The sequence below is a fragment of the Solea senegalensis genome, linkage group LG8, assembly GCF_019176455.1.
Source record: "Solea senegalensis isolate Sse05_10M linkage group LG8, IFAPA_SoseM_1, whole genome shotgun sequence".
Lineage (NCBI taxonomy): Eukaryota > Metazoa > Chordata > Actinopteri > Pleuronectiformes > Soleidae > Solea > Solea senegalensis.
Genome location: NC_058028.1, coordinates 3,727,718 through 3,747,533, shown reverse-complemented (window position 1 = coordinate 3,747,533; position 19,816 = coordinate 3,727,718). Strand labels below are relative to the sequence as shown.

At 42.1% G+C, this 19,816-nt stretch overlaps 3 protein-coding genes across 3 annotated transcripts; all 3 read left to right on the top strand.

Moving 5' to 3' along the window:
- Positions 1 to 694: 694 nt before the first annotated feature.
- On the top strand, positions 695 to 2,560 carry LOC122773928 (odorant receptor 131-2-like). Its single transcript, XM_044032921.1, has one exon. It carries the CDS (start codon positions 1,256 to 1,258, stop codon positions 2,162 to 2,164), a length of 909 nt encoding a protein of 302 aa, XP_043888856.1. The 5' UTR covers positions 695 to 1,255; the 3' UTR covers positions 2,165 to 2,560.
- Positions 2,561 to 5,467: 2,907 nt separating this feature from the next.
- On the top strand, positions 5,468 to 7,151 carry LOC122773926 (odorant receptor 131-2-like). The gene has a single exon (XM_044032919.1). The coding sequence runs from the start codon at positions 5,783 to 5,785 to the stop codon at positions 6,689 to 6,691; it is 909 nt and encodes a 302-aa protein (XP_043888854.1). The 5' UTR covers positions 5,468 to 5,782; the 3' UTR covers positions 6,692 to 7,151.
- A 1,649-nt stretch (positions 7,152 to 8,800) lies between these two features.
- Positions 8,801 to 10,369, top strand: LOC122773929 (odorant receptor 131-2-like). The gene has a single exon (XM_044032922.1). The coding sequence runs from the start codon at positions 9,065 to 9,067 to the stop codon at positions 9,971 to 9,973; it is 909 nt and encodes a 302-aa protein (XP_043888857.1). The 5' UTR covers positions 8,801 to 9,064; the 3' UTR covers positions 9,974 to 10,369.
- Positions 10,370 to 19,816: the final 9,447 nt, after the last annotated feature.

The following is a 19,816-nucleotide window of genomic DNA, read 5'->3' as shown; positions in this document are numbered from 1 at the left end:
ACATGCAGGTGTCAACCAAGTGCACCACTGGAGCACTGATGTTTGGGCGTGAGGTGTGACTGCCACTACTGGTGGTTGGGGCCCCTCCAGAGCAGGAAGTGAATGGAGAACCATCAATGGACTATAACTGCAATCTCCATGAACGGGTGAGGAAAGTGTAGCGTTCTGTGAGGTCTGGGATGCAAGGACTTATGGATATTATATTTGTGTCGCCGACATGGGTCAGAGAATTGCTTAATAAACAAGCTGACTTAGTAGTTTTAATTGATCTACAGTTCGGCACTGTTTGGCTTAATTTGTGTGTGGGACGTCTCTTCCTGTGATGGCACTCTGGCCAGTCAGTAGCCAGCAGTCTGACCAATCATCGCATTGTACCTACTCAGCACACTTTTGGAACCTCGCCTGAGCAGGCACTAAAAATAGTACCTGATAGCAGGTACTATGCTAGTGGATACGCTACTTAAACCATGCCGTGGCGAGGCGAGGTGAGTAAAGCCGGTGGAAATACGCCATTATTGTGTTGTTCAAAATATAAGCTCTAAGCTACGGCGTATTAGGGCCAAGTATGAAGTATGAAAAGGTAAAAATAGAATAAAATAAAAAAGGACTACTGTCTCTGTGCATTATGTACAGAAAAAAGTTATATACAATACAATGAAAGAAGGCTAGAGAAATATCACACGTTGCAGGTAGATAAAATATAGTGAATATTGTGTATACAGAATATAAATACTTATAAATATTAATTATAGCACAGGATAATACACTGGTGTACAGGCATTATCTGCAATTGAAAATAACCTTAAAATGTAAAAAAATACGTTTGTAATCCAAACATGATGTAAACAGTGAGTAGAGAAAAAAACTTTCCTCTAACTCACAAAGACAGTAACTGTAGTAACCATCACCTGTGAGGTTTGTTGTTGATGACAACACTGCTGAGTAAACGTGTGATGTGTTGTAGTTACTGTTATAAAGTCTTCACACACAGTTGTTGCTCACTGTGCTGCACAGACCTCAGTAGAAAACACTGACCGTGAACCACTTTTCAAGAACGGATTGGAAAGTGTTTGTATTTTTTTGTATTTGAGACACTAAAGTGATGCACATGTTTTCATTATCAATTTTAACCAGTTGATTCAAAATGACATTTATTGAGCACTTGAATTATTCTAGATCTGTTGTTGGAGCTAAATGACTCGTATCTGTCTGTCTTTAAAAATGCATATTTGGCTTTAACTGAAAACTACAGAAAATGGCAGCCAATGACTCCTCTGTGTACGCAAACGATGACTTAATTATAGTTCAGTTTTTCATATCACTTTTCCTTTGCATTAACTTTTTGCTGATCACAGTCTTTTTCATGAAGGATTTCTTCTACACAACCATGCGCTACATCTTCTTTGCACTGACTCTCATGTCTGATTGTGTTTTTTTAATGCTGAGTGATGTTCTGCTCATTTTAACATACTTTGAATACTCCATACCAATGTTGTTGTGCCTTATGGTGTATGTGGTTGCATCTTTATACGCTTTTGTCACTCCACTGACTCTGACAGCGATGACACTGGAGCGCTTTGTGGCCATTTGCATGCCACTGCGACACGGAGAGCTGTGCTCCACACGCAGCGCTCTGCGCTGCATCCTCATCATTCATGCCATCAGCACTCTGCCCGATGTGGTTTTTCTCTCCATCTTCTTTGCGTATGTGAACCGCAGCTTCTACACCCAGAGTGCTTTGTGCTCTATGGATATCTTCGTTCTCCACAACTGGCAGAGTCATCTAAGGTCTGCAATAAGTCAGTTTTACTTCCTGATCATGGTTCTCATTATCATGTTCTCATACTTTAAAATAATGAAGGTGGCCAGAGCTGCATCAGGACAGAACAGGAAGTCGACATGGAAAGGCCTCAGAACTGTGGTTCTTCATGGCTTTCAGCTGCTCCTCTGTCTTTTCCAGCTGTGGTGTCCTTTCATTGAAGCTGCTGTGTTTCACATTAGCCTGGTGCTCTACGTTAATGTCAGGTACTTTAACTACATGGTGTTCGTTCTTTCTCCGAGGTGTTTGAGTCCTCTCATTTACGGCCTCAGGGATGAAAAGTTTTTTGTTGCTCTGAGAAGCTTTGTTCTTTGTGGTTTGTATAAGAAACAATTGTCAAATTAACTGTGACTGACGTGTGAAAACTACAGAAAATAACACGTCTGCCTCTTTTGAGTTACTGCTGTGAATGAATATGTGCTGAACAAATGAATTGTCTTGCCTTCATAGAAACATCTAATTATAAGTCATATGGCAAGAACAAGATAAATGCTCAAATATCTTTAAATCAATGAACGTAATCCTGGCAAATTTATGAACAATATTGTTTCATATTTCAACCTCAGCAGCAGGACCTCTCTCTTTTCATTGTCTCTGATCACTTTTTATTCATCACATTGAGACCAACTTCTGATATATATTCATAAAGGTTATGCCTGTTTTGTAAAAATGCTGTTATAATACAGGTTATGAATGTACGTGTTTGTATTATTAAATAAACTGACTCCATTACTCATTGAATTAGCATGACCTCTCACATGAAGGTTAAAAACCCTCAGAGAACTGTCACAGCTTCTCTGCTGGACTAGTATCACACCTGCTCGGCACATACTCTTTCACCAAAAAGATAATATGCAATTTATCTCAAAATACTTAAAAATTAAATTGATTACAACAAGCAAACTCCAGCCATTTCACTACACCCCCCATTTCATTGGGATAGTTTATTGTTTTTTTTTTTTTTATATAAATCCTTTTATTGAAAAACCAAGGGTAGTAACAATGATGTAATAGCAAAGTTACAAAAGATTTTCATTCTTTTTGCTTTGTTTATACACACAGGTGCACTTATACAAAATTAAAACACAAATAAATGAACAGGATTCCAATGAGGGACAACATGACTTCAGAGGTCTGTATGACCGGCCAAGTGAACCTTAGTGTGGTCCCAGGCCGCAAGAATATAGACTCCTAAAATTGCTTTAGAAGTGTTGGGAAGCTCTTGGAGACAAATTTAATCTTCTCCAAATGTAAAAATAGCATGCCTTCTTCTAGCTACTGTGCTACAGTGGGCAGTGTATTTGACTTCCAATGAAGTAATATTTGCTTTCGCGCCAGCAAAGAAACAAATGCCATGATGTTGAGTTGCTTCTTGGTCATGTTTGTTTCTTCATTTGGTACACCAAATAATGCTATCATTGCACAAGGTTGTAAAGTGACTCCAAGAACTTTAGACAGTACACAAATATGTCAGCCCAATACCCTGTTAGCAAATGGCAAGACCAAAACATGTGTGTCAAATCTGCCACACTGACATGACATCTGATACAATTGCTACCAACATTTGGGTAAAAGGAAGAAATTTTGGCTCTACGCTAATGCAAGCGATGTACTACCTTAAACTGAATTAGACTCAGTCTTGCACAGGAAGTGCTATTGTTTACTCTTGTCAAAGCTTCAGTCCAAATATCTTCTGAGATTTCAATTCCAAGTTCTTTCTGCCATTTATTTTAATCTCGTCCAGCTTGGCATTGTCCATTGACATGATCATCATGTAACAGTGCAGAGTACATTACATTACATTACATGTCATTTAGCAGACACTTTTATCCAAAGCGACTTACAATGGAATTGAGTACAATCAGCGAGGGGTGGAATCGAACTTGCGACCATTGCGACAATGATGTTTTTCGCACATAGGGTACCGGTCTTAACCACTGAGCCACTCCACCCCCCAGAGTAAAAACCCTTAGCCAAAAAGGAACTTTCAAATTAAATCTGCAAACTGTGGGCTATGGCTCCTAGCGAATGGGGTTTACGGGCCTTCTGTTGGAGGTCATATTTGGAACGCAAATCCTCAAAACTAGAAAAGGTTCCATTTATATATAGATCACTGAACCTCATGATTCTTTTTCCATGCCATGCTACAAATCTGTGATCAAATGTGGCTGGTAAGAAGTTGTGATTGTTACATAGCCGAGTGTAGGTCAAAAGAGTTTCCCTCAGGTTATGCGGCCTCCGGTATTGAGACCATATTTTGAAGGTAAATATTACCACAGGGTTGGATGTAAACCTCAAAATCTTCACAGGAAGATTAGATGAAACCAGGGCAAGGAGGGACGATGATGTGCATGACATGCCCTCCAGGTCACACCAGTCCATACCTGGAGATTGAACTCAGTATGCTATTTTGTGGACATTTGCTGCCCAGTAATAACCTCTTAAGTTTGGCAGAGCCAACAGAGTTCACTCTGTCAGATGGCAGATGTAAAACATCCCATCTTTGTAAGTCCGATTTGAGTTTAGAAATGAGTGGGGCAAAATTTACATCAAAAAGGTTTTTAAATGGAGGGGTTATGTGGAGGCACATACTAAAGCTGGTCCACAGTTTGGTGGTGTAAGGACATTTCAGGGTAGCCAAGACCCTGCACCGCCCGAGGGGATGAGTACCAGGTGGGGGCGCCGTTTGAGAAGGTGGGCGCAAACATCCAACATGCAGGTGTCAACCAAGTGCACCACTGGATCACTGATGTTTGGGCGTGAGGTGTGACTGCCACTACTGGTGGTTGGGGCCCCTCCAGAGCAGGAAGTGAATGGAGAACCATCAATGGACTATAACTGCAATCTCCATGAACAGGTGAGGAAAGTGTAGCGTTCTGTGAGGTCTGGGATGCAAGGACTTATGGATATTATGTTTTTTTCGCCGACATGGGTCAGAGAATTGCTTAATAAACAAGCTGACTTAGTAGTTTTAACTGATCTACAGTTCTGCGCTGTTTGGCTTAATTTGTGTGTGGGACGCCTCTTCCTGTGATGGCACTCTGGCCAGTCAGTAGCCAGCAGTCTGACCAATCATCGCATTGTACCTACTCAGCACACTTTTGGAACCTCGCCTGAGCAGGCACTAAAAATAGTACCTGATAGCAGGTACTATGCTAGTGGATACGCTACTTAAACCATGCCGTGGCGAGGCGAGGCGAGTAGAGCCGGTGGATATACGCCATTATTGTGTTGTTCAAAATATAAGCTCTAAGCTACGGCGTATTAGGGCCAAGTATGAAGTATGAAAAGGTAAAAATAGAATAAAATTAAAAAGGACTACAGTCTCTGTGCATTATGTACAGAAAAAAGTTATATACAATACAATGAATGAAGGCTAGAGAAATATCACACGTTGCAGGTAGATAAAATATAGTGAATATTGTGTATACAGAATATAAATACTTATAAATATTAATTATTGCACAGGATAATACACTGGTGTACAGGCATTATCTGCTATTGAAAATAACCTTAAAATGTCTTGTACGTTTGTAATCCAAACATGATGTAAACAGTGAGTAGAGAAAAAAACTTTCCTCTAACTCACAAAGACAGCAACTGTAGTAACCATCACCTGTGAGGTTTGTTGTTGATGACAACACTGCTGAGTAAACGTGTGATGTGTTGTAGTTACTGTTATAAAGTCTTCACACACAGTTGTTGCTCACTGTGCTGCACAGACCTCAGTAGAAAACACTGACCGTGAACCACTTTTCAAGAACGGTTTGGAAAGTCTTTGTATTTTTTTGTATTTGAGACACTAAAGTGATGCACATGTTTTCATTATCAATTTTAACCAGTTGATTCAAAATGACATTTATTGAGCACTTGAATTATTCTAGATCTGTTGTTGGAGCTAAATGACTCGTATCTGTCTTTCTTTAAAAATGCATATTTGGCTTTAACTGAAAACTACAGCAAATGGCAGCCAATGACTCCTCTGTGTACGCAAACGATGACTTAATTATAGTTCAGTTTTTCATATCACTTTTCCTTTGCATTAACTTTTTGCTGATCACAGTCTTTTTCATGAAGGATTTCTTCTACACAACCATGCGCTACATCTTCTTTGCACTGACTCTCACGTCTGATTGTGTTTTTTTAATGCTGAGTGATGTTCTGCTCATTTTAACGTACTTTGAATTCACCATACCAATGTTGTTGTGCCTTATGGTGTATGTGGCTGCATCTTTATACGCTTTTGTCACGCCACTGACTCTGACAGCGATGACACTGGAGCGCTTTGTGGCCATTTGCATGCCACTGCGACACGGAGAGCTGTGCTCCACACGCAGCGCTCTGCCCTGCATCCTCATCATTCATGCCATCAGCACTCTGCCCGATGTGGTTTTTCTCTCCATCTTCTTTGCGTATGTGAACCGCAGCTTCTACACCCAGAGTGCTTTGTGCTCTATGGATATCTTCGTTCTCCACAACTGGCAGAGTCATCTAAGGTCTGCAATAAGTCAGTTTTACTTCCTGATCATGGTTCTCATTATCATGTTCTCATACTTTAAAATAATGAAGGTGGCCAGAGCTGCATCAGGACAGAACAGGAAGTCGACATGGAAAGGCCTCAGAACTGTGGTTCTTCATGGCTTTCAGCTGCTCCTCTGTCTTTTCCAGCTGTGGTGTCCTTTCATTGAAGCTGCTGTGCTTCAGATTAACCTGGTGCTCTACATTAATATCAGGTACTTTAACTACATAATGTTCATTCTTTCTCCGAGGTGTTTGAGTCCTCTCATTTACGGCCTCAGGGATGAGAAGTTTTTTGTTGCTCTGAGAAGCTTTGTTCTTTGTGGTTTGTATAAGAAACAATTGTCAAATTAATTGTGACTGACCTGTGAAAACTGAAGTCTTATGTCTGCCTCTTTTTATTTCTGTAAAACAGTTACTGCTGTGAGTGTAAATGTGCTGTACATATTCATTCGAATTGTCTTGCCTTCATAGAAACACCTCATTATAAGTCATATGGCAAAAAAAATATAAATGCTCAAATATGTGTCCAAAGACACTGACACTTAAAATCAATGAAAACGTAATCCTTGCAGATTTATGAAAAATATTTGCTCATATTCCGACCTCAGCTGTAGGACCTCTCTATTGTCATAGTTTTTGATCACTTTTTATTCATCGCTGTTCTGAAAATCTTTTGAGTGTACGAACATTAAGACCACCTTCTGATATATATTCATAAAAGTTATGCCTGTTTTGACGATGAATGGTTATAAACCAGGTTTTGGATGTATGTGTGTGTATAATTAAATAAACTGACTCCATTACTCATTGAGTTAACATTACCTCTCACATGAAGGTTAAAAACCCTCAGTGTAACGTACAGGACTGGACCCAAATGCAGGACGGTGGTAAGTAAAACGTTTTATTTTGAACACACACAAGTTAACAGGCATAACAATCCTCAATTAGGCGATGAGAAAGCCGCCGGCGCGAGATCGACGAACTTCCATTCGTTTTACTCCAGGGAGTCACTGAAAGTTTACAAGAGCCTGGAGAAAAACTAATGGACACAATCTTTCTGATTGCAGGCTCAACATTGTTAGCAATACCAGCTGATAAAATATTCTATACAGTAATTTTGCGTACACACAAACAGTGAAGCAACATGTCCACGCAAAAAAACTTAGAGTGATTTACTGTATAACAAGTATTACAGAAATGCAATACTTGCTGGACCTGGATACCAAGGAGTTGTACTGCTAGTGGCCCTCCATTGTAGCCCAAGATGGCCTTCTGTACCTTCGCTGGAAACCACCGGGAAGCCAACGCAATATTCTCCAGCTCATGGGTCCTCAGAGTCTGTGGAGGCACATACTAAAGCTGGTCCACAGTTTGGTGGTGTAAGGACATTTCAGGGTAGCCAAGACCCTGCACCGCCCGAGGGGATGAGTACCAGGTGGGGGCGCCGTTTGAGAAGGTGGGCGCAAACATCCAACATGCAGGTGTCAACCAAGTGCACCACTGAATCACTGATGTTTGGGCGTGAGGTGTGACTGCCACTACTGGTGGTTGGGGCCCCTCCAGAGCAGGAAGTGAATGGAGAACCATCAATGGACTATAACTGCAATCTCCATGAACAAGTGAGGAAAGTGTAGCGTTCTGTGAGGTCTGGGATGCAAGGACTTATGGATATTATGTTTTTGTCGCCGACATGGGTCAGAAAATTGCTTAATAAACAAGCTGACTTAGTAGTTTTAACTGATCTACAGTTCTGCGCTGTTTGGCTTAATTTGTGTGTGGGACGTCTCTTCCTGTGATGGCACTCTGGCCAGTCAGTAGCCAGCAGTCTGACCAATCATCGCATTGTACCTACTCAGCACACTTTTGGAACCTCGCCTGAGCAGGCACTAAATATAGTACCTGATAGCAGGTACTATGCTAGTGGATACGCTACTTAAACCATGCCGTGGCGAGGCGAGGCGAGTAGAGCCGGTGGATATACGTCATTATTGTGTTGTTCAAAATATAAGCTCTAAGCTACGGCGTATTAGGGCCAAGTATGAAGTATGAAAAGGTAAAAATAGAATAAAATTAAAAAGGACTACAGTCTCTGTGCATTATGTACAGAAAAAAGTTATATACAATACAATGAATGAAGGCTAGAGAAATATCACATGTTGCAGGTAGATAAAATATAGTGAATATTGTGTATACAGAATATAAATACTTATAAATATTAATTATTGCACAGGATAATACACTGGTGTACAGGCATTATCTGCTATTGAAAATAACCTTAAAATGTCTTGTACGTTTGTAATCCAAACATGATGTAAACAGTGAGTAGAGAAAAAAACTTTCCTCTAACTCACAAAGACAGTAACTGTAGTAACCATCACCTGTGAGGTTTGTTGTTGATGACAACACTGCTGAGTAAACGTGTGATGTGTTGTAGTTACTGTTATAAAGTCTTCACACACAGTTGTTGTTCACTGTGCTGCACAGACCTCAGTAGAAAACACTGACCGTGAACCACTTTTCAAGAACGGTTTGGAAAGTCTTTGTATTTTTTGTATTTGAGACACTAAAGTGATGCACATGTTTTCATTATCAATTTTAACCAGTTGATTCAAAATGACATTTATTGAGCACTTGAATTATTCTAGATCTGTTGTTGGAGCTAAATGACTCGTATCTGTCTTTCTTCAAAAATGCATATTTGGCTTTAACTGAAAACTACAGAAAATGGCAGCCAATGACTCCTCTGTGTACGCAAACGATGACTTAATTATAGTTCAGTTTTTCATATCACTTTTCCTTTGCATTAACTTTTTGCTGATCACAGTCTTTTTCATGAAAGATTTCTTCTACACAACCATGCGCTACATCTTCTTTGCACTGACTCTCACGTCTGATTGTGTTTTTTTAATGCTGAGTGATGTTATGCTCATTTTAACGTACTTTGAATACACCATACCAATGTTGTTGTGCCTTATGGTGTATGTGGCTACATCTTTATACGCTTTTGTCACTCCACTGACTCTGACAGCGATGACACTGGAGCGCTTTGTGGCCATTTGCATGCCACTGCGACACGGAGAGCTGTGCTCCACACGCAGCGCTCTGCACTGCATCCTCATCATTCATGCCGTCAGCTCTTTGCCCTGCGTGGTTTTTCTCTCCATCTTCTTTGCGTATGTGAACCGCAGCTTCTACACCCAGAGTGCTCTGTGCTCTAGTGATATCTTCATCCTCCACAACTGGCAGAGTCATCTAAGGTCTGCAATAAGTCAGTTTTACTTCCTGATCATGGTTCTCATTATCATGTTCTCATACTTTAAAATAATGAAGGTGGCCAGAGCGGCATCAGGACAGAACAGGAAGTCGACATGGAAAGGCCTCAGAACTGTGGTTCTTCATGGCTTTCAGCTGTTCCTCTGTCTTTTCCAGCTGTGGTGTCCTTTCATTGAAGCTGCTGTGTTTCACATTAGCCTGGTGCTCTACGTTAATGTCAGGTACTTTAACTACATGGTGTTCGTTCTTTCTCCGAGGTGTTTGAGTCCTCTCATTTACGGCCTCAGGGATGAAAAGTTTTTTGTTGCTCTGAGAAGCTTTGTTCTTTGTGGTTTGTATAAGAAACAATTGTCAAATTAATTGTGACTGACCTGTGAAAACTACAGAAAATAACACGTCTGCCTCTTTTGAGTTACTGCTGTGAATGAATATGTGCTGAACAAATGAATTGTCTTGCCTTCATAGAAACATCTAATTATAAGTCATATGGCAAGAACAAGATAAATGCTCAAATATCTTTAAATCAATGAATGTAATCCTGGCAAATTTATGAACAATATTGTTTCATATTTCAACCTCAGCAGCAGGACCTCTCTCTTTTCATTGTCTCTGATCACTTTTTATTCATCACATCGAGACCAACTTCCGATATATATTCATAAAGGTTATGCCTGTTTTGTAAAAATGCTGTTATAAGACAGGTTATGGATGTACGTGTTTGTATTATTAAATAAACTGACTCCATTACTCATTGAATTAGCATGACCTATCACATGAAGGTTAAAAACCCTCAGAGAACTGTCACAGCTTCTCTGCTGGACTAGTATCACACCTGCTCGGCACAGACTCTTTCACCAAAAAGATAATATGCAATTTATCTCAAAATACTTAAAAATTAAATTGATTACAACAAGCAAACTCCAGCCATTTCACTACACCCCCCATTTCATTGGGATAGTTTATTGTTCTTTTTTTATATATATAAATCCTTTTATTGAAAAACCAAGGGTAGTAACAATGATTTAATAGCAAAGTTACAAAAGATTTTCATTCTTTTTGCTTTGTTTATACACACAGGTGCACTTAAACAAAATTAAAACACAAATAAATGAACAGGATTCCAATGAGGGACAACATGACTTCAGAGGTCTGTATGACCGGCCAAGTGAACCTTAGTGTGGTCCCAGGCCGCAAGAATATAGACTCCTAAAATTGCTTAAGAAGTGTTGGGAAGCTCTTGGAGACAAATTTAATCTTCTCCAAATGTAAAAATAGCATGCCTTCTTTTAGCTACTGTGCTACAGTGGGCAGTGTATTTGACTTCCAATGAAGTAATATTTGCTTTCGCGCCAGCAAAGAAACAAATGCCATGATGTTGAGTTGCTTCTTGGTCAAGTTTGTTTCCTCATTTATTACACCAAATAATGCTATCATTGCACAAGGTTGTAAAGTGACTCCAAGAACTTTAGACAGTACACAAATATGTCAGCCCAATACCCTGTTAGCAAATGGCAAGACCAAAACATGTGTGTCAAATCTGCCACACTAACATGACATCTGATACAATTGCTACCAACATTTGGGTAAAAGGAAGAAATTTTGGCTCTACGCTAATGCAAGCGATGTACTACCTTAAACTGAATTAGACTCAGTCTTGCACAGGAAGTGCTATTGTTTACTCTTGTCAAAGCTTCAGTCCAAATATCTTCTGAGATTTCAATTCCAAGTTCTTTCTGCCATTTATTTTAATCTCATCCAGCTTGGCATTGTCCATTGACATGATCATCATGTAACAGTGCAGAGTAAAAACCCTTAGCCAAAAAGGAACTTTCAAATTAAATCTGCAAACTGTGGGCTATGGCTCCTAGCGAATGGGGTTTACGGGCCTTCTGTTGGAGGTCATATTTGGAACGCAAATCCTCAAAACTAGAAAAGGTTCCATTTATATATAGATCACTGAACCTCATGATTCCTTTTCCATGCCATGCTACAAATCTGTGATAAAATTTGGCTGGTAAGAAGTTGTGATTGTTACATAGCCGAGTGTAGGTCAAAAGAGTTTCCCTCAGGTTATGCGGCCTCCGGTATTGAGACCATATTTTGAAGGTATATATTACCACAGGGTTGGATGTAAACCTCAAAATCTTCACAGGAAGATTAGATGAAACCAGGGCAAGGAGGGACGATGATGTGCATAACATGCCCTCCAGATCACACCAGTCCATACCTGGAGATTGAATCCAGTATGCTATTTTGTGGACATTTGCTGCCCAGTAATAACCTCTTAAGTTTGGCAGAGCCAACAAAGTTCACTCTGTCAGATGTCAGATGTAAAACATCCCATCTTTGTAAGTCCGACTTGAGTTTAGAAATGAGTGGGGCAAAATTTACATCAAAAAGGTTTTTAAATGGAGGGGTTATGTTAATACCCAAATATTTAAATCCTGATCTAGAAATATGAAATGGCAGAGCATAGCCAATTTCACTTTTTGCAAATGTAGCAGCATGGATGTGCTCCACCTCATGCACTATGACGGCCTTAATTTGAACACCAATGGTAGCTATGCATTGTAGGTGGACAGGACTATAAATGCTGCATATTCTACCGGTTCTCGTTCTCTGCGCTCCTGTAAACACGTCACTTCCGGTCGGAGTGTTTGGCTATCGGTGAGTAGGACTGTGCGCTGCTTCACGTCCCTAATGCCCATTCACCTGTGTGCTGATCGGAGTGTTTTTTTGTTGTACTGCAGAGCGGCTGGGCTTACACGCCACGCTCAAGGTGCGCTGTCTCTCCAGTTGCGGTGGTAAGTGTAATCCCCTCTGCATCATACTGTTTGGTGCCTCACGGCTAACACAGTGTGGTTGCAGGTGATTGCCGCTAGCGGCGTGCGTCTCACTCTCTCCCCCTATGGTTGTGCGGGCATCATACTCGGCAACAAGGTTTGTTTCTTTGTTTGATTGCCGCATCTAATATATACGAGTGCTAATTTTGTATATTTTTTAGATGAATGTTGGCCACCTGGCTGAGTAAACGTGAACTGAATGACGTCACGATCAGGTGTCCCCTGCTGCTTTGTCTCAACCTGAGTCTGCTCCGCCCTGACGTCATTCCGTGTGGCTTCACGGCTTCTTCTGTTGCCGCTGTCGTGCGGCTGTGTCGCGGAATTGTGTGCGCTTGTTTTAATTTGATATTTTAGTTTAGGTCCAATTTTATTTTGTTTGTTTTGATTTTGTTTTTTCACCTGCCCTTTTTGTTTGTTTTGATTTCTGAGAATGATTTTGGTTTGATTGATTAAACCGCTGTGTTACATATATTTTTAGGGCATATTATTGAAGTGCTTTATATAGTGTTATGTTTATTATTTTGAGGAATTGTATGTAAATTATTTTTGGTAGTATAATTTGCCCAGTTGTAATCCTTTGGTTTATTGTGTTTGATTTGGTTATATTCTTTGAGCGTTTAGTGATATTTTCTTCTTATTCTGGGCAATTTATATTTAGTTTGAACATCATTTGCCCAGTCTTATTATTATTATTATTATTATTGTTGTTGTTATTATAATCCTGAGTTTATTCATGCTATTAATTTCTGTGTCTTGTTTTTAGTGCCAAGGCTGGTGGTGGTGCTGGTGACCTGGGTGGAGGTGTCCGTTTTCCCTACGTGCTGTGTCCCCTGGGATTTGGGTATTCACTGTGTGTGTGTGTGTGTGTGTGTGCCTGTCACATAACCTGGTGATTTGAGTATTTTAATTTAGACTCCTCCTCTCACTAGCTTCATTTCACCACGAGCCTAAGCCTGCACAGATTAATTTTTTTTGGTTTTGAGTGAACATATTGTGTTTTTAAACGATTTATTAAAATTTGTACTATTTTAACATTTGGAATCACGTCTCCTGCAATTACTTGAGTAGAACTTACTTGCGTGTCCTTGTAATTGGTATAAATAATCTTTGGGTGAAAGTCCCAAAGTGGCGTTGTCGGCTCCTTGACTTTAAAATCTATTACTTAGTTAGGTTTCCTCCTTACTCTCGCCACAGAACTTGGCGTTGTGGGCAGGATCTACTCTAACAGCAGAGACGTGTTCATTTTGTGTTCATTCTGTGTTTCTTTTTTATTTTCTCTGTGCCCTAACATTATTCTTTTTTTAGTAGGCACATTGGGCAGTGGTGAGAGACAAAGCAGCAGTGGATCTTTGGGTTGGCTGAGGAGGTTCCTCGCTACAGGTTTGACATTTGTTGTGCTGTTGCATCTTAGTTTTACCTGGTAGTGAGTTTCCATTAGTCATGGGGGAAGAGCTACAGGAACTTAGAGCCTTGGTGTTGCAGTTAAAAGCTGACAACGAGCGGCTGAGGCAGGAACAGCCTGGCCCTAGTATGTCATCTGCCTCTTCGGCACAATCTACTGCCCCTTCCACTTCTAGTGTCTCTGTAGCAGAGAGACTAGTTTTTGTGCCCCGAGATAGGAAATGTCCCATCTTTAGGGGGAAAACGGGCATAGGGTTGAATGAGTGGATAGAGGAGGTACAGGCATGTATGAGGGCACGGCATTTATCCTTTTCCGACCGTGCATTCTTCCTGTATGACCACTTAGAGGGTGAGGCTAAAGAGGAGAGGACCCTGAAAGTATACTCACTATCTTGCGGGAGCTGTACGGTTGCACCGAGTCTTATGTTGCTCTGCAGGAGGCATTTTTCTCTAGGAGGCAGCAGGAGGGAGAGACTCTTCAGGAGTTCTCTCTTGCATTAATGGTCTTATGGAGAGTGTGAAGCAGCGTGCACCTATGGGAATCCTGAATGCTGACGCTCTTCTGAGAGACCAATTTGTTGAGCACGTGTTGGAGAGTTCCCTGCGTCGTGAGTTAAAGCAGTTAGTGCGTAGACATCCTGATTGCACTTTGCTTGACGTTAGAGCCGAGGCGATTCAGTGGGAGCGTGAAGGGTTGCCTGGTGGTGTGAGGGCCCGCAGTCACTCCGTCCCCTCAGTGCTTGGTGTCCAGTATGGTGTTCATGGTAGTCATCAGAGTGCCGTCTTTTCGCCCCCAGTGTCTGAAGTGCGTGAGATGAGAGAGATGCTGAAGCAGCAGCAAGAGCAGCTGAATCAGCTTACTGAAAGCATCGCACGCTTGCAGAACTCTAACTGGTGTAGCCGTCCATCTCGTGCTGACCCTGTAATATGCAGACGGTGTAAGCAGCCTGGCCATTTTGCAAGGGAGTGTGATGGTGTGCGTGCTCCGCACCCGTAATCTTCTACACAACCTCCATTTTTTCCCAATAGACTGCCTCGTCCCGCTTCGGGATCGGGAAACTAGAGCCCGCCAAACTTCAGAGCCACAGTTTGGGTGGGGCAGCTACTGGCTCACAAGTTAGTTTTAGTGGTCCAGATGTTCCCAAGTTGATCTCGTCTTGTCCTCATGTTGATGTCGGCAAGGGTGGCGTAAGGGTCCCTTGCTTAGTGGATACTGGTTCTATGTGTCCACTGTTTCTGAGACCTTTTTCAACCAGTATTTTGAGCCTTGGGGTCAGGAGCACCTTAAATCGTGCCACCGGTTGCAGCTGCGAGCTGCTAATGGTTTAGCAATTCCTTATGTTGGCTACTTGGAGCTAGAGGTACAACTTTGTGGGAAGTTGATGTCAATTTGTGGGGTGTTAGTTGTGAAGGATCCCCCTGGTGGCATACCTGCTCAAGTGCCTGGTGTCCTTGGAATGAATGTGATCCGTAGGTGCTACCAAGAACTCTTTGTTGAGTATGGTGAGGCTTTGTTTTCTCAGCCCTGTTTCTCTGGGACCCCAGAGCCCATTGTGCAGGCACTGCAGCAGTGTCGGCGTGTGGATGCTGAGACTCCTCAGGATGGTCCAGGGAGGGCAAAGGTCAGAGGTAAGAGGGCTTGGTGTATTCCGGGTGGTGTCATGAAGATCGTGGCAGCCACCTGCTCTGAACAGTATGCAGGTTCCACAGTCTTGTTTGAGCCCCCAGCTTCTGGTTTGCCTGCTGGCTTGCTCGCCTCCCCTGCCCTAGTTCAAGTGATTAGGGGCACGATCTGCATACCTGTTGTTAATGTAGGATTCACTGATGTGATGTTGCATCCTCGCACTTTTGTTGGTACACTAGATGCTGTAAATATTGTTAGCCTTCCTTCAGGAGTCACTGAAGTGCCCTCTGGTTTAGCCACCTCGTTATCACAGACAGTTGCCCTTACTGAACAGAAGCAGGTGCAGGACATAGGAGCGAGTACAGCTGTCTCAGTCCACATTAACCCTGCTCCGGCAGTGGGACCGCCTGGTTGAGAGGGACGGAGTCCTGTACCGCAAGGTTTTCCGCTCTGATGGTGCAGAGCTGGTGTTTCAGGTGCTGTTACCTGACACTCTCACCAAGGAGGTCCCGACCCAAGTCCATCAGGAGCATGGGCATCAGGGGGTAGAACGAACTTTGGCGCTGTTGCGGTCCCGGTGCTATTGGCCTGGCATGTCCACTGATGTGGCTCAATGGTGTCTTGCATGTGAGAGGTGTCAGGTTGCAAAAGATGTCCACCAAACAGCTCGCAGCTATATGGGCCATCTTTTGGCATCACATCCTAATGAAATTCTGGCTATTGACTATACCACTCTTGAGCCTGCCCAGAATGGTGTTGAAAACGTCTTGGTTATGACTGACGCTTTTAGTAAATTACATTACATTTTTTACATTACATGCCATTTAGCAGACGCTTTTATCCAAAGCGACTTACAAAAGTGCATTTAAACATTTGGGTACATATAAGAGCTAGAAGTAAGTAAGAGCTTCAAGTAGAACAAACAATGAAGTGCTAGTCATAAGTGTGATGTACAAGTTTTTTTTTTGTTTTGTTTTTTTTTCGTCTTAGTCGAGGTAGAGTCGGAAGAAATGTGTTTTTAGTCGGCGTCGGAAGATGTGGAGGCTTTCAGCTGTCCGGATGTCGATGGGGAGGTCGTTCCACCATTTGGGAGCGAGGACAGTGAACAGTCTCGAGTTCTGCGAGTGCCTCTGCGATCCTCTCGGTGAGGGGGCAGCGAGCCGGTTTGTCGATGCAGAGCGGAGTGGGCGGGCTGGGGTGTAGGTTTTGATCATGTCCTGGATGTAGGCTGGACTGGATCCGTTTGTAGCATGGAACGCAAGCACTAGAGTCTTGAAGCGGATGCGAGCAGCTACCGGAAGCCAGTGAAGGGAGCGGAGGAGGGGTGTAGTGTGGGAGAATTTTGGTAAGTTGAAGACCAGTCGAGCTGCTGCATTCTGGATGAGTTGCAGAGGTCGTATGGCGCATGCAGGAAGACCAGCCTGGAGGGAGTTGCAGTAATCCAAGCGTGAGATGACAAGAGCCTGGACCAGAACCTGTGCCGCCTTCTGATTTGTGCGCATTTGATTTGTAACAACTGAGGCATAAGGGGAAGAATAAAGCAGTGGGATCCACTTGATAAATGTCTTACCAAAACCAAATTTCATTAAAACAAAAAAGAAATTAGATGAGGGACTATACAACACATTCACAAGGCGTCTTATGTTGGAAAATAAATGCTTGTTTGGTCAGTTGATATGATATGAGGTCATGGTGTATCCAAACGTGTGGTCAATAATAGTGAAATAGTTACTATCCAATTCAAATATGGCGTCAATTAAATGTTGTTTCTGTCTCTTTCTTTCCCTATTACAATGAGAAGAATAGGCTATTATTTCCCCCCTAAGATAGGCTTTAAGTCTGAAAACTTACAGGCCATTTTAGAGAGAGTCTGCACATTAGGTTTGGACCTGTCCAAATTAGGATCCATAACACAATTACAATCGCCCCCCCAAAATCAGGTGGTGGGTGTTAGGATCAGGCAGCTGACAGACAATCCTTTGCACAAATCCAGCATCATCCCAATTAGGAGCATACATATTCCCCAATAAAACGAGTGTATGAAAAAGTTGCCCAGACACTATAACATAACGGCCTTGTGGACCAGATGTAAAGCTAAAAGAAGTGAAGTGAAATTTTTTATGCATAAGTATTGCTGTACCTCTTGCTTTGGTGTTAAAGCTAGAATCAAATATTTGCCCCACCCAATGCCTCTTCAAGTGCAGTTGATCTGAATTGCGTAAGTGCGTTTCCTGAAGAAATGTAATATCTGTTTTCAGATTTTTAATATGGGAGAGTATTTTACCTCTCTTAACAGGGCCATTAAGACCTTTAACGTTCCACGATGTAAACCTCACGGCTGAGCCGGCATAACTTGATCTATCAGCCATAGCCACACAGACCTCCAGGTTTGCATAAAGTGAGCCTCTCTCCCTGTATATACAAAACATGTGTCATGTCTCTATCTAACACCATCATAGCTGGTAACAGTACACAGTGAAATCCAAAAAGTTGACAAACCACAAAAATACATATAAAAGAAAAGGTCCAGTCTACCCATTTAACCCCAACAAAAACCAACCCCTCCTATCTCCGCCAAACTAGCAGCAGGATTCGACATCCTGTCGCCATGTTAGCTACTTTGCCACTCGTGTCAGGCTGGGCTTCTTCGTCTCAGATTCCTTCTTTGGTATGTTCCCGCAACCAAGACAAAAGTTGTAGTAAATGAAAAAATAAACTTATGAAACTATTTCTCTGACGCAAGTTTGTGTCTTCTTCTTCTTTTCCTTTCGGCTGCTCCCTTCAGGGGTACGAATCAACCTCCTCCATCTCACCCTGTTCTCTGTATCCCTCTCTCTCACACCAACTAACTTCATGTCCTCTATCACTACATCCATAAACCTTCTATTTGGTCTACCTCTAGACCTCCTGCCTGGCAGTTCCAACCCCAGCATCCTTCTATATACTCCCTATCCCTCCTGTACATGACCAAACCATCTCATTCTGGCCTCTCTGACCTTATCTCCAAAACATCTAACATGTGCTGTTCCTCTGATTGACTCATTCCTGATCCTATCCATCTTTGTCACTCCCTCCCAAAGAGAACCTCAACATCTTCATCACTGCTACCTCCAGCTCTGCTTCCTGTCTTTTCCTCAGTGCCACTGTCTCTAGACCATACAGCATCACTGGTCTCACCACTGTCTTGTTTATCTTTCCTTTCATTCTGGCTGATACTCTTTTATCACACATTACCCCTGACACTTTTCTCCACCCATTCCAACCAGCTTGAACACGTTTCTTCACCTCTTTTCCACAATCTCCACTGCTCTGGACTGTTGACCCTAAATACTTAAAATCCTCCACCTTCTTTATCTCCACTCCCTGTAGCCTCATGGTTCCACTTGGGTTCCTCTCATTCACACACATATATTCTGTCTTGCTGCGACTAACCTTCATTCCTCTCCTTTCTAGAGCATATCTCCACCTCTTGAACTTTTCCTCCACCTGGTCTCTGCTCTCACCACAGATCATAATGTCATCTGCAAACATCATAGTCCATGGAGATTCCTGTCTAACCTCATCTGTCAGTCTGTCCATCACCACCGCAAACAAGAAGGGACTCAGAGCCGAACCCTGATGTAGTCCCACCTCCACCTTGAACTTCTCTGTCACACCTACAGCACACCTCACCGCTGTCTCACAGTTGGCATACATGTCCTGCACCAGTCTAACATACTTCTCTGCCACTCCAGACTTCCTCATACAGGACCATAGTTCCTCTCTCAGCACCCTGTCATATGCTTTTTCCAGATCTACAAAGGCACAATGCAGCTCCCCATGACCTTCTCTGTATTTCTCTACCAGCATTCTTAAAGCAAATACTGCATCTATAGTAATCTTTCTAGGCATGAAACCATACTGTTGCTCACAAATGCTGACTTCTGCTCTCAGTCTAGTTTCCACTACTCTTTCCCATAACTTAATTGTATGGCTCATCAACTTTATTCCTCTATAGTTACTGCGATTCTGAACATCTCCCTTATTCTTAACAATGGGCACCATCACACTTCTTCTCCATTCCTCAGGCATCCCCTCATTCTCTAAGATCATGTTGAATAGTCTAACCAGAAACTCTACTGCCTCCTCTCCTAGACAGTTCCATACCTCCACAGGTATATAATCAGGACCAACTGCCTTTCCATTCTTCATCCTCTTCAGTGCCCCCCTAACTTCATCTTTACTAATCTCTGCTACTTTATGGTTCACATTAGTTACCTCCTCTACCCTTTACTCTCTTTCATTCTCCTTATTCATTAGCTCTTCAAAGTACTCTTTCCATCTTCCCATTACTTC